Consider the following 14,410-nt stretch of genomic DNA (forward strand, 5'->3'; position numbering starts at 1 on the left):
AGTCGGTAGAACAAGTAGCAAACCACTCTTTCCTTTGGTCACCATTATATTTAGCTTCCGAAATTACCGTTCACATGTTTTCTGGGCTTAAAAATTCCCACTAATTTCAAAAACCAAATTCCTAAAACCCAAACCCCCACCTCCTTATTTACATAGTGTCTCCCAAAGAATGAGATGAGAGCGTTCATGATTTTGAGCATCACCCCAAACAAAACTGCAGGCTGCCTGTAGTACTCCTTTTGCGAGGGGCAATGATTTGACGAGTGTAATTCTTCCAGCCATGGAAAGAGAGCTGACCTTCCGGACAGAGAGTCATTGCATTACTTTCTCCAACATAATGTTCCTTTTTAATCCTTCCATTCCAAATTATTCTCCTCAATTTGGTATGACCAATGATTTGATAATAAAACAGGTAAAATTACTAACCAAATATACCGTTAAGAATCAGTGTATCATTAGACAAAGAAAAAAAAAAAAAGTTTTTATTTTAATATCGAATTTGGTTTCTACTTCCCCTTCCCATCCTAAAACAATTATCATACCATAAACTTATAAGTGTGATACATCAGTTTAATCCGAACACCATTTGGTGTTCGATTAAGATTCCTATATAAATATCGAATAAATAGACATGCAATTGAATTTAATTATTTAATCCAGATCTTTTCTGCCATACGTTTATATCCTTATCTGAAGAAAATTTTGACTAGAGATAGAAGCGCCCAACCTTTGCATAGCTCTGTTATTTTCAAATAAATGAAAAACTGTCATATGCAAGTGCGGCAGCCTCCCAGCCTCATCAAGATCACGGTACAGGGCAGTCTTTTATGTTCCAGATATCCTTTGCATACTGTGCAATTGTCCGATCACTGCTGAATTTTCCACTTCCAGCAGTGCTAAGTATGGACATTCTAAGCCATTTCTTCTTATCCCTGCAAGGCAAATGATTGGTTTAAGATGATAAAAATAAATGCCTAAGCAGATCCAATGATAAATATGTAAGTCAACAGAGCATTTCATTTTGTATATCCCCCAGCCTTCTGTTAGTTTTTAACAAACCTTACTCTTCTTGGCAATACAACACACACCACATCTGGTTGTATACAACCAACATGGACTGAAAATGATGATGTTAAGTTATTTCAAATTTTCTTTCTTCATCCCCATCCCCAGAGGGCGAAAAAAAGGGGAGCACCCCAACCCATAGAGCTCAACCACCATAATTAAATTGCAGGGCAAATGCCAGATCTGGAACTAAACAGGACAGAATATCTATGATTCTGAACAATACTTGCTAATGAAAGAATGCAATCCGAATGGTCCTTACATAGTATCCAACGCCAAAGAAACTAACACAACTTAGTAAAAACTAAAAACTTCTTACTTGTAACAAAATTGTTGTTTGAAGGAAGCTGTTGTTTAACATGAGCAGGAATATCCTAATGTTCATCATTATAGTGTGCAGCACGTATGACATGTAAAATTGGCATATTTCACACACCTAAGTTAAGAACGGGTTTAGTCATCCCAGTTTTGCTTGTTTCCCCAGTAAAAATCAGTTATGCAAGCTCTTTTCTTTCCACCTCGTGTATGTGCAATCTCAATTTTCCACTTCCATAATCAGAATAATTTTACTCCTGACATTATATGTTGTTCCATTACCCCGATACTGATACTGCTTTGACAGAGAAGCTGTAGGGTAAGCATGAATTGCCAGCACTACCACTTAATTCAGGGTGGGTTTAGGGACCAAGAAGAGTTGAAGTGGTCTGGTCTTAGGTACAATTCCTATGCGGCAGGAGTATCCTAGTTCTATAAGTAAAGAGGAGTTGCACATAGGGATTGGGGCACATCACACTACATTTAACTTGAACCAAGTAGTTAAGTATTAAATTTCACAGCATTTGTTCGCTGGTTCCAGCTAAGGCAGTAACCAATTTTTTGGAGAACAGGCAGACCAGCAGGATCACTGTTTCAGAACATTGTGTTGGTAACTACAATTGGATTATAGTTACTGAAAACGCAGTTGGAACTTGGATCTGACTGATGTATAAATGTTACTAAGATGCAGATTAAGAGGAGGATGACAGACAAGACTAGAAAGCAGAGAAGCATAAAAGAAGCATTTGTGGAAATTTATAGACTACCGGTTGTTGAAGAAAGTTTGCTGAGATTGTTCAGCCATGAAGAATAAAGATCAGTGACCTGGAAATGGCCAAATGCACTGGAATGTGATCAGGTGGTTATTCCTCCCAGGATTTGAAGACTGACATTGCCATGGGTAACCTAACGCTTCAAATATTCTTCTGAATTTTCTCAGTAACAAAAATGAGAATGAAGTTCATCCAAAGTGGGAACTGGATCCAGATTCTCTTATGGGCTCCCTCTGAATTAATCAGTGTGTATAGATTTATGTACCACATAAGCTCTGTACTCAAAGAGTCTAATCAATTTCCCTTTTAGCATTCTGCCACAAGGCAAAACAATCGGAATAAAACAGATAAAAAAGGGTTAAGTGTGATTTGTAACACATATGGAGTGAATTTTGGCTGCCCCCATGCAAAATTTCAGTTTGATTTTTATTTATTTTTTGCTCAAAACAGCAAGGAAAACATCAAGAATATACAGTTAAAACAAAATGAACCAGCTGGTCAAAATGGAAGGAAAACATCAAGAATAATTAATTACCCTCCCCCTCCAAGATCCCTCCCAGACCATGAAGAATTTAGTGTTCCAATTTCCACTGTGTGAAGACATAAAATGACTAGTAACAGAAGGCAATGCAGGTTGTGTACAGGGCACATTGCCAACGAGTCCTAAGGGACTCTGGGCCAGCCCAAGCCTCACAAAGTCCATCGGTACCTATGCTAGAAATCTTGGCCCATCCATCCTGAAACCCACGGTGGATGAATGGTGAATGGTTCAACTATCCCATGGGCAAGATGTGAATCTTAGCAATATTCAATTATATAACCTCCCACAGAGGACCCATGTGAGTCCAAGAGGTTTAACTGCACCACAAGTTCCAAAACATAACCCAATAATGCATCCACCATAAGAAAATAAAAAACAAAGGAATGTTTCTCTTACTTGTAAGCTTCATCCACCCTTGCTTGAGCTTCCATATAGCTCGGGAAGTCACGACCAACAAGAAAATAATCACCGCGTCCGTATCCACTGTTGCCTTCTAAAGATTCAAGAAGTGGATTATAGTCATAGCTTCCAAATGCTCCACTCCTTATAAATTGTTTTGCCTCTTCGAACCGTGGATCTGGCTTGAACTACACAATTGACAAGGACTAATGTCAGACCATGGGAAAACATATCTCCGAAACATGTGTGCAAAGAGTTTTGTTTTCGGTTATGTTGAGACACATGACCTCTACTGGGTTGTTGTAAAAGAGTAATATCTGGAATCCAAACAGGGGCAGAGCTCCCTTGGGGCCAAGGGGGCAGTGCACCCCCCACCCCTTCCCCAATTTATAGAAAATTTCCTCTTGTCCCTCCTATTTTTTTCTAAAGAAATCTCTTTGGCCTTCTTTCCATGTGTGAAATATCTATTGTGTTTTTGTGGCTTTTCACTTATTCTTGTTTTTGTAAGAAGCATATTGGTTCTGAATTAATACCTGGTAGTCTTATTTTTTTAATATTAGCAATAGAAATGCTGTAATCATTATTTGGCCCCTGCTGATGTTAAGTCCTAGCTCTGCCCCTGATGGTGAACATCCAAAAAAAGAGGGGTCTAGACATTCTTTGTCAGCACCATAAAGATTAGTGTCAATTATAAGGCAATTAGCAGAACCCATTTTACTTTCATCACGATGGACAGAGTACACAATTATCACTACTAATGATTAGAATATGTCCTGTGCAGCCATTTTCCTCCTACAACCAAATGCAAAGGATGCAGGCACCACAAAATGCAATTACATTTGTGGCAATAAAGGTCTGGTAAATTTATCAAAAAGAAAAAGAGCTTTTTTTAATGGACACTCTGGCAGAATAAACAGGTGGTCTGAGTTCGGTTTTCATGTCAGTGACTAACTCATTTAACATTATCTAAACAAGTGAGTTGATAGACTTGGTTTTTTCAACTATATTACGAACATGAGGATGACACCTGCAACTGCAAAGACCTGAAGTTTCAGGTGATCAGAAGGATTTTTATTTTGTAATCAAATAATATGTAATTCCTTCATTGAGTTGGAAATTGCAGCACATTACCAGTCCATTTTCCCGTTCTTTGCGCAACCTTGGGACTTCATCTGCTTTGGCACCAAAAAGGAAAAAATTCTCTTCACCAATTTCTTCTCTGATTTCCACATTGGCCCCATCCAATGTTCCAATTATGAGGCAACCATTGAGAGAAAATTTCATGTTGCTAGTGCCACTTGCTTCCATGCCTGCAGTGCTAATGTGCTGTGACAACTCACTTCCTGGGATAAGCACTTCAGCCACTGACACATTGTAATTTGGAACAAAAACAACCTGAAAGTTATAAGGTTAGAAAATATCAACCTAAAGGATTCAAGCTAAAAGAACAACGAATGCTGAAAGACTAATGTTAACATCAAAGAATGACCAACTCCAAATGAAGAAAATATATCTCGAGAAATTAGTCATAATTTAAATGTCTGACCTACAAACATTGGCATAAGTAAATAAATTAGCATAAATCTGAGTTCATTGCCAACTTCCTTTAAGGGTAAGATTTATTGTGAAACAGACTAAACTACATTTCATCCCTTTTCTATTGGAACAGTACACTGTATCCCTTAGTTGTAAACTTTGAGAGAAGGGTGGTGCTGCGGGCCTGGTAGGGCTGCAACGGTATCCTGTAATGGAAGGAGAGTTAGGAGAATAGGGAGGGGAAGAAGGGGAATTGGAATAGGGTGAAGGAAATCTCTCAGTAACAAATGAAACTCTTCAATCAATTCAATCTGAAAATTGTATCCTAATACAATCCATTTACAGAAAATTAAATACAAATCCTAGTCAAAACAGAAAACTAAGTCTAGTAATTCACGTAGGAACACTAAAACAAAAAAAAAAAAAGACTAAAATTAAACTAAAACAAGATACTAATTTAAATCCAACTCTTTGTTGGACCAAACCCCACATGACTGGTTCTTTTGGGGCTGGACCAGAAGTGATCGGACCAGTCTGATACTGCATCAGGTGGTCCATAGATTTGACTGCAAAAAAAGCAGACGACAGTGTACTTAAAACTGTTACATAGTGGCCTAACCCATCATGAGTGCCTGAGGTGGCAATTTTAACAGGAAAATCAATGTCCTAAAGCGATCAATGCACCACCAAATAATTGTAAAACTTTTTGGAATGAATTCTTGCATATTCATAGAAAAACAATATGAAATATTTCTACCTTCAAGTAGTCATTGACTTCAGGATCAGTGTTGACAACATCACCAACATCATTAACCAGCTTGACAATTCTTTTGGCATTTGTATACGTTGCAAATGCTTTTCCTCCAATCATGATAGTGCGCGGAGTTGTCTTCTTCCTTTCTTCTGGGCTCATCTCCTTTAAATATCAGTTCCAACATAAGCATTTCAGCTATAGCCACCCAAAATATGCTAAATGAAAGATGCTTCCAAAGTATGAACAGGAATTTTTCAAGTTATACAAAATGCAGATGCAGCCTATATTTCAGTGTCATAGAAACTCATTTTAGTTTACCAAAAAGAAGCCTAGAGATTACTATCTTAAGCTACAAACGAAATCATGACAAAATACCAATCAGAGGAGTCAAGATACAGATATCAATCTGATGCAAGCTTGACAAAACCGTGGACTCCTGATAACATACACATGCATAAGCATTAATTTAAAATCAAATGACCCTTAACAAGTAGATTTGAAGCTATCTTACAATTTCATGTTTCAATAGGCGGGGAAAATATAAAGTGGGATTATCTTGCAATTTCATGTTTCAAAATAGGCTTTATATATATATACACAACAACTACAAAAAACAGGCCTTACCCCAACTAGATGGGGTCAGCTAATGATCCTTGCCTTCCAATCAGCTCTATTTGACACCATACTAGACACATGGCCTAAGCCATGCATATCCTTTCTCTTCGCTTCTCCTAAGGTTATTTTAGGTTTGCCTCTGGCTCTTCTATTTCTTTTGATCTATATTAAATCACCTCTCTGTACAAGGGCAATGAAGGCTTCTGCTGAACGTGGACATGCCACCTTAATTGACATTCTCATAACTTATCATTCATCAGAGCTACTCCCAAAGCAGTTCTAATATGATCATTCCTTACCTTACCCTTCCTAGTTTTGCCACTCATCAGGTTGGAAAATATATAATGGGATAAAGTTCTAAATTGATGCATGGAATCCGTGGACATTAGAATTTCTAAATATGAAACAGGAAAAAGAAAATTGGTCTATAATTAGAGCCGCAGCCATATGCACATTAATGAGAACAAAGTAATCAATGAGTACTAAGGGATTCATAAATGAATCTTAGTGGTCCAAGATGTGAGCAGGCTAATGACCGTCAGAATCTCACTCCATTTTATAAGTCCCCAAAAACCTGTTATGAAGCCAAACCATGACTTTATGCAATGATGCAATCTTCAACCTCATAGGTCTCTATGCCGTAGGGCAGCCCAAACTGCCTAACTTTAGGAATTCTTTTTGAGAAACACCATTCAAGATAAGCTTGATGCTTCCCAGATCATACACAAGCCCATCCACACAGGGCTGGTGTTTAAGGCTGAACAATGCATTCCCCATCTTAGATTGTTGGCACCACTGGAGGATTTGTATTACTAAACCTTGCATATGTTTTATGAGCATTGAAATTCAACAATAAATGATGCGCTGATCAAATCTACATTATTCATAAAAAGGGAGAATGTTATGTAACCATGGATAGTTCACAATTATATTGGCAAGTGAGCCTGGTATACCTTTAATTTCTTGTATCTATAAATTGCACCCAAAATGTTCAGCAGCTGTCTCTTGTATTCATGGATACGCTTAACTTGTATGTCGAAAAGGCTGTTCGGGTCAATGCTTATACCAGTAACTTGCATGACATATTGTGCTAGACGCTTTTTGTTAGCCATCTTGGCAGTTGCCCATTCAGCGTGCAATTCATCATTGTCAGCAAACTGATACACATTGGTTGGTGGATAAGTGTAATTCCAATATGCATTCAATTAAGAAGGAAAACAAAACCATTTTAATTTGAAGAAAGTACTTATGTGTACCTGGCGAAGCTCCGATAGAAGATCAAGATTGGTAACCCATTTATCAGTTTTTAACCACTTTGTGATTATGCTACTCAATTCTGGGCTGCAAAAACGGAGCCATCGGCGAGGAGTGATGCCATTGGTTTTATTCTGAAACTTGGCAGGCCATAATGAAACATAGTCTACAAACAACTCAGATTTTAAGATGTCACTATGTAACTCTGCCACCCCGTTGACCTACAGAGAGATATACCAAAATATTATACTCAACTCTGAACCAACTGAAAAAAATCCAGATCTGCACTCAGAATTTCATCAATCAGACTCAGACAGATTGGGATCCTGGATTGGAAGAGTGCCAGTGTATATTTTATATAAAGTCAACTAAGATTGAGCTCAGATATCCGGAGTTTCAGATAGATCAGAACCACATGCATCCCATATTTAGTATTGATTTCGATCAGAAATGAAACAAATGTTATGGCACTGACAGGAACTTAGAGGTAGACCTTCCACCGGTGAATACCATCTGGGATCAGATTTACATCAATCTGACCTGTTTATTTCCTATCCTTGATTGTCAGTAAATAATTTGCTTTGTTTCTCTCTTATAATTTCTTAAGATGCAATTGCAGTGTAGTAGCACCAACGAGACCAGAGACAAAATGGGCCAGTTCCCATATATGTGCATCAGCAAGTGATTGTCTTACCGTGTGCGAGGACACCACACATAAGTTTGCCATCCGCACGACTGGCTTCTGAGGATTACTGTCTAGGACTCTCATGCTATGAAGCTTACTCTCAAGATCTGGCCGGGTGGCACATATCATGGCCATAAACTGAAAAGCAAGAAATATCAACATTCTACTCAGCAAATATAAAAATAATGGACATTAAAAATATAACAAAAGGGGTTGGAATCATACTTGTTTATCTATTTCTTCTATGATCTCCATGTGGCGAGGGAGAAGCTTCCACATGACAGATTGTGACCATTTCTCTAGCGCCTCAGGGAGGACTGTGTGATTTGTATAAGCAATTGTCCTGTTTGACAAAAATCTCACGTTACATTGTGAGCAAGCAATATCAACAGGAATGCTACAACTATGGTGAAAGTCAACTCCAAGATTGCAGTGTCAGACAGCTGAGTAAATCAGTGCCCTACACTTCAAAAGAAGGCAGAACTAAACAAATGCACCTAGTTGTTATATTCCAGGCTTCATCCCATCCTAGCCCTTCATCATCCATCAGTAGTCGCATCAATTCTGGAATAGCAAGAGTAGGATGTGTATCATTCAGTTGCACTGCAACCTTGCTAGGAAACTCAGACCACTGCCACGAGCCCTTTGTAGCTCTTCTCTCCTTAAATCTGAAAATCATGTCCTGTAAGCATTTCAAGAGAGTGTCAACTTTACTTGAACCCTTGACTTTGTCCATTTTATATGTAAGAAATATTCTAAACCAACTCATGGCTGAACCACGATCCAAAGCATCAATATAATGGTAGGTTGAGATTTGAAGTTTTAGCAAAGACATACTCCATACAATGTGAATTCTTCCTCATTAGTGCCGTACACCTCAAGTCATAGTATAGTTTTATTTCAACAACAAATTCATATCACATGTGCCATCATGTACTCTCATTCTTTTAGAAATAATAAGCAGAATTTTATCAATGTAGAAAAGAATTTGACCCACAATGTAAGGAACACCTCAATCTTTGAAATGATTTTTCTTTTCTGGAGAACAATATTTGAGAAGTATATGTTATTGAATTCTGAAAAGTCTATCAGTTATCCATGTATCTTGAACATTGGAAATGCATAACACGGTGTGCCCTATCCCAAAAGGTGTGCTACGTTGGCAAAACAAATTGCTGTCATTTATGGATGGTCTGTCCACAGGGTATACATGGATGGGCCATCTACTTGTGCCATGTGAAAGGTGAGATGGACCTGAGATTCTGTGGACAAGTAGACCTGAAGATCTCCAGCTCACATGTCAAGTCTTAGCCCAAATAAAGTCAGGCAGTGGCATAATAAGACGGTGAAAAATTCTGTACTACGATTAGGGTGCATGAAAATGCTTGGGCTACCTTGGTGGTCAATAGCAAGGCATTGTAGGATATATTTGACTAATTTGAGCTTGGAATATGACACGTGGCCAACCCAAACACTTTCCTACATTACCACAATAAACCTTCCATGTGGCAAAGGCCACCAATGGATACCATAGGAACGGGTGACTAAGGCCATAACTAAAAGTACTAAAATTATAAGGCAAAGAGATACTGGACAAAAGAGGAGAACCCCCCCCCCCCCCCCCCCCAAAAAAAAAAAAAAAAAAAAAAAAAAGGACAAGGGAATAATCAAGAACCATATTGCCCTTACTTCTATGACAGAAGAAAGAAGTGTTCTAATTAGATTTACTGGCTAAAGATTTCAGAGGAAAACCTTAGCCAAAAAAATAAAAATAAATAACCCTTGTTGACTCAGTTGAGGTTTAGTCAACAACTCAATCACAATTCAGTTCCAGTCAGCCTAACTCATAATAAGTTTATCCACAATCAAATCTCTTCAGAGTTCAAAGACCAGGTTAGGCCTAACCCTTTGACACCAGTGACTTGCATAGGTCAAGACCTGGTTTTTCAACCATAATATTCATTAATGCATCAAAATTTGTTATTAAATCTCACAGACTTCTTGAGTAAGTGAAGCTTGTACTAGTGGCACTTATCAAGATGTGTCATGCTAGCTCAATAGGAGTATGTGTAGACATGACCTGCGTAAATCATGGGACAGCAATTACAGCTAAATCATTAAGTTGAAAGAAAATTGTATAAATAGACAGGGTATATACGTAGAATTCTTTTTTATAATCTCCAGTTAACCTCTAAAATCCATCACTACTTGCTGATATTTTATCTCCTTTATTTGATTGAGTCTTCAGAGAGAAGCTGTAAGGAATCAGGAATGTAGTCCTAGAGAAGACATAGATTCAGTAAAAGGGACTAAAAATACCTGAAGTGAAGCACTGCAAAGGAAAAATTGTTGCTTTAATCGTAAAAGCTTTCCATTTTCTGTAGCATCTCCAGGATATAGAACTGCACAAATCTGCAAACCCAGACTTTGATATTGCATTACAACATTGAATAACATATATGTAAGTCTGTAACTAAGTACATTATTAGATTTGACTATGTGTGGTTCTTTGGGAAATAATTCCTGATTGCTTTCGGAACACACAATTACTGTTCAATAGTTGGAGTTATAGGATTTGTTAAACAAGGTCCCACAAAAACTATCATAAGAATGTGACCTTTAATTTTATCATAACTGAAAAATCAGAATAAAAATAGATTGCACCATGCTTTTAACTAGTGGAAAGTTGGCATACTAATTCAACCCTGTCTGTGTTGACACCACATGTGTTAGTTTGGAACCCATTCACAGAAAATCGCCAACAAATAAATCATAAACTTAATTGAGAAAGGCCAAATGGCTGCACTTATAGTCTTTTGACCATTGAACCAGTAAATACCTGCTGAGCACTAGAATGAAGCTGTGCAGCAGACTCATATTGTCCATCGTTAAATTGGAATAGATTGAAATCAACAGCCCTAGCTTTTGCCTCCCAAAGACGAAGACTTATGGTGTTCTTGGTCTTGTATCCTGGAATGGGCACATCATAAGCGAGAGCTTGAATAACCTCTCCCCCAACCCACTTTCGGCTGCCATTCATTAAAAGGAAAATAATCAAGAATGAGTAGAAGGATGCAGGTTATCCTATCCTATAATTGAGAAGAAAACCATAAAAGTTTAGTACAAGAAAGTAGCTTAAAACATCAAGTTCTTATCACCAATTACAAGTTAGTGATGCTTACGATCCAGTAGGAGAGACCTCCACGTGACCAAAAAACCTAATGGGATATATGACATCATGTCTGACAACTTCCCAGGGACTGAACTTCTGCACAATGCCCATCAGTAATTACTGACATAATGTACAGATATTTTAGAAAATTAAAATAAATAGAAATTGCATCTAAACAAACCTCAAGCCAATCCTCTGCAATTTCTTCCTGGCCTTCCCTTGTAAACCTTTGCTTGAAAAGTCCATATCTGTATCGTAAACCATAACCCCATGCAGGCAAATTTAGTGTGGCCATAGAATCCAGAAAGCATGACGCAAGCCTCCCCAAACCACCATTTCCAAGAGCCGCATCTTTCTCCTAAAAATGCATCCACCTAAATTAACAAGAAAAATAGATTGTCTCTCTAGAAATAAGTCTAGACAACACCAAAATACATTAAATCTTTATCCATGGACGGATGTAAATATGGAACCCTCACTGCAATGCAACCATTCAAAAACAGGCATTATCTGAGGTTACCCTAAAAGATAGAATCTCAATAAAATAAATATGCACTCTCCATGGAAATTTTACTGTTTGTGGAGAACCATCGCTAAAGGAAGTGATATCTATCTGAACTTGAAGTTTCAGTATGTTCACACGGATACTTCCAGGGATTATTCCAAACTAATTGGGTGAAAGATAGTCTCTTCATGAATAAGAAAGTAGGTCAAATGAAGAAGAAACTAAAAAACCTCCTTAATGGAACTCTGCGTCTAACAAATAAGTCTTCTAACAACGCAATAAATTCTTACAAAGAGTTGAATAATAGAAGGATACCTGCTCAGCAATGTTCTCAAGTTCATGTCCCAACTTAATCAAAGCATCAGCATATGCATGTTGAATATCCAGATTTCCAATTGCATTTGTTAGAGCTCGGCCTTGAAGAAACTCCATTGACAGGTAGTATGTTTGTTTTGGATCAACTTTGTGGAAATGAAGGTATGTCTCATTCCATTGCTGAGGAAGGAAATAGCGAATACAAACCATTATCATTAAAGTTTTCATCCCAAAACAAACCAATATAATAAATCTGGCAAGATTCTAGCTTCTATGGCTGAACAAAGAAATGGTGACATTTGCAGTAAAGCTTCGTCAAAGCAATAAGTTGAGATTGTCTGACGACTTAATGGCATCCAATCATTATACTTGATATTCCAGGTCTTGGACTTCAACATGCTTCTGTTATATCAGAATTAAAAAAGCATTGAGACCATAGATATTTAAACTAGAACAAGATGACAGAATATGGTTGTTTTAAGTAAGTCCAATAATGGACACTTATTAGCCCAATTTATTAATAAAACCTTTCATTTTATTTCCTTCGTACATATATTTAGACATCAATCACATTACCATGACAAGTTATTTTTATTAGACAAAAACTCTCTAATTGGCATTATGTCTGTAACAAAGCATCCAAATAATAAAAATACTCCCCAAGCAGCAATTGTCACAGCTGAGTCAGTATATGAACCAACTGCAATATTAGATTATGTTGGAGACTCGATAACTTCTTAGGTGACACGATGACCTTCAAATCCTGTTATGGCACAGTTTTGTGACAAGGTGGATGTGAGTTCAGAGGTTTCTTACCGTCATTTTTCCACATTTCATCTATTAGAACTTGCTATCCAGCCAGAGGAGGCCAAGGAGTTCCTTTACTGCATTATCAATTTAAAACACTAGAAAATCCATACCTTATAATGGAAAAGTAAAATACTTGTTGAACAAAGGGACTTGAGAATTTGAGGTTGTACAATTCCATAACAGAAGACACCCCATAACAGAAGACACCATCTCTTAAATAATTTTAACATTATTTTAGGACTCATCTGGCATTTCAAGGAATCCAAAGGAAATCTTCAATGATAAATCAGAAAAGGAATAAAAGGACTCCTAAACTACATAAATCACCTTCCTAATAGAGGCATCGTGATGTAAAAATTTGAGAAATATACAGGACGAAAGGTTACTGAGAAATTGTAAGCTAAAAACAAAGATATCCTCTAGGATTTTGGAAGACTCACTTGAATGAGGCGGTCGCGAACACTCTCTGCAGTTGCATAGTATGCTTGCTCCGGATCAAACTTGAAAAGAGAAAAATGAGGACTGTATTGTGCGTGGTAATTGATATTAGCAGCAACATCCGATGGTTCTCCTGCCAAGGGATGTGCCACTGCCGGAATTTTTGTAGAATTTCCAGTAGCAGAATCATTGGTTTTTGCAGCGGCCGGAGCCATCTCTGGTTATCTACGACTCAGTGGTACTGTTAACAGCATAAGGAGTTTTCCTATTAGTTTTCCATAAATTATGCAGTAAATCTAGCTTAAAGGAAACTGCACGAACAAAACATAAATACAAAATTAGGGATCGGAAACTCCTTTTCAAGCAGAAAACAGACACGCAGCACATGAAAGGTAAGCTACTACCATATAACAGAATATCTTATTTTTTTCTTCTTTAGACGAATATAACTGAACCGATGATGGGTAAAAGAAGAAGAAACGAACTAATATAGTGGACTCATGATAGAAAGAAACATAAGCTGAAATATTGAAACAATCTTCAGTTCAGTAAGAAATCAAATATGGAAAGACCACGGTGTAGAGGCAAACTTTACAGCATTAGTAACTGTAAAATTCATAAAATTTTCAGTTTATCTGAAGAAGTCAAGTTTTCGAACTTGTTGAAGAGAAACGAAACACAAATAAGATAAATCAACATCGGAGAAACACTATTGATCTTACAAGAAGCTTCTCCTTTGAAGACTAACTTCAGATCCAGTGACTTCGATCTTCAAGCGCTGGATTCAAAAAAGATGTAAAAGTTAATAGTTCTTTTTTGTTTCCGTTCCAATTCCAGAGATATATATAATATGAGAAACACTGAAGGTGGAGCTCCACGAGGTTACTCACCTCACGGGATCCAAGGGAAGAAAGTCACGAGTAAAGAAAAGAAAAAATGAGTAATGCGGAACGCTTGACTAAGGAGCTCTTGCTACTGAATATCAAATCTGAAGCCCAGTGGAAGAGATATCAAGATGATCCATGGACACAACTGAATGAAATTGTTTCGAGAAGATATTTACAGAAAATTCGATCGATAAAGGAACGAAGAAGAGTGAGGTTCAAAGAAAAAGACAGACAAAATAGAGTGGTTTTTGGCGCCCTCGGAGACAACGACGTCGACGGTTGATCGGCAATTAAAGTAAAATATCAGAGCTTAAGCTAAAAGGAAGTGTTCCCAAGAAATTATTAA

At 37.5% G+C, this 14,410-nt stretch overlaps 1 protein-coding gene across 2 annotated transcripts; it reads right to left on the reverse strand.

Annotated features, from left to right (window-relative positions):
• Nucleotides 1-413: 413 nt before the first annotated feature.
• LOC149027768 (alpha-glucan phosphorylase, H isozyme) lies at nucleotides 414-14,374 on the reverse strand. Of its 2 annotated transcripts, XM_089165686.1 has the most exons (17): nucleotides 14,068-14,374; nucleotides 13,900-13,955; nucleotides 13,180-13,418; nucleotides 11,930-12,109; nucleotides 11,291-11,467; nucleotides 11,120-11,205; nucleotides 10,777-10,966; nucleotides 10,257-10,349; nucleotides 8,435-8,619; nucleotides 8,163-8,280; nucleotides 7,947-8,075; nucleotides 7,255-7,473; nucleotides 6,952-7,155; nucleotides 5,387-5,545; nucleotides 4,225-4,488; nucleotides 3,091-3,281; nucleotides 462-932 (listed from the first exon to the last, which is right to left on the reverse strand). In XM_089165686.1, exons 3-17 carry the CDS (start codon nucleotides 13,390-13,392, stop codon nucleotides 806-808), a joined length of 2,535 nt encoding a protein of 844 aa, XP_089021812.1. In that variant the 5' UTR covers nucleotides 13,393-13,418; nucleotides 13,900-13,955; nucleotides 14,068-14,374; the 3' UTR covers nucleotides 462-805. The 2 variants fall into 2 exon arrangements, with proteins under 2 accessions (XP_089021815.1, XP_089021812.1); XM_089165689.1 differs by lacking the exons at nucleotides 13,900-13,955; nucleotides 14,068-14,374 and adding an exon at nucleotides 13,773-13,887 and having other exon boundaries at nucleotides 414-932.
• Between the last annotated feature and the right edge of the window lie 36 nt (nucleotides 14,375-14,410).

This window comes from Hakea prostrata, chromosome 1 (genome assembly GCF_041222555.1).
Source record: "Hakea prostrata isolate BN-2017 chromosome 1, UWA_Hpros_2, whole genome shotgun sequence".
NCBI classification, from domain to species: Eukaryota; Viridiplantae; Streptophyta; class Magnoliopsida; order Proteales; family Proteaceae; genus Hakea; species Hakea prostrata.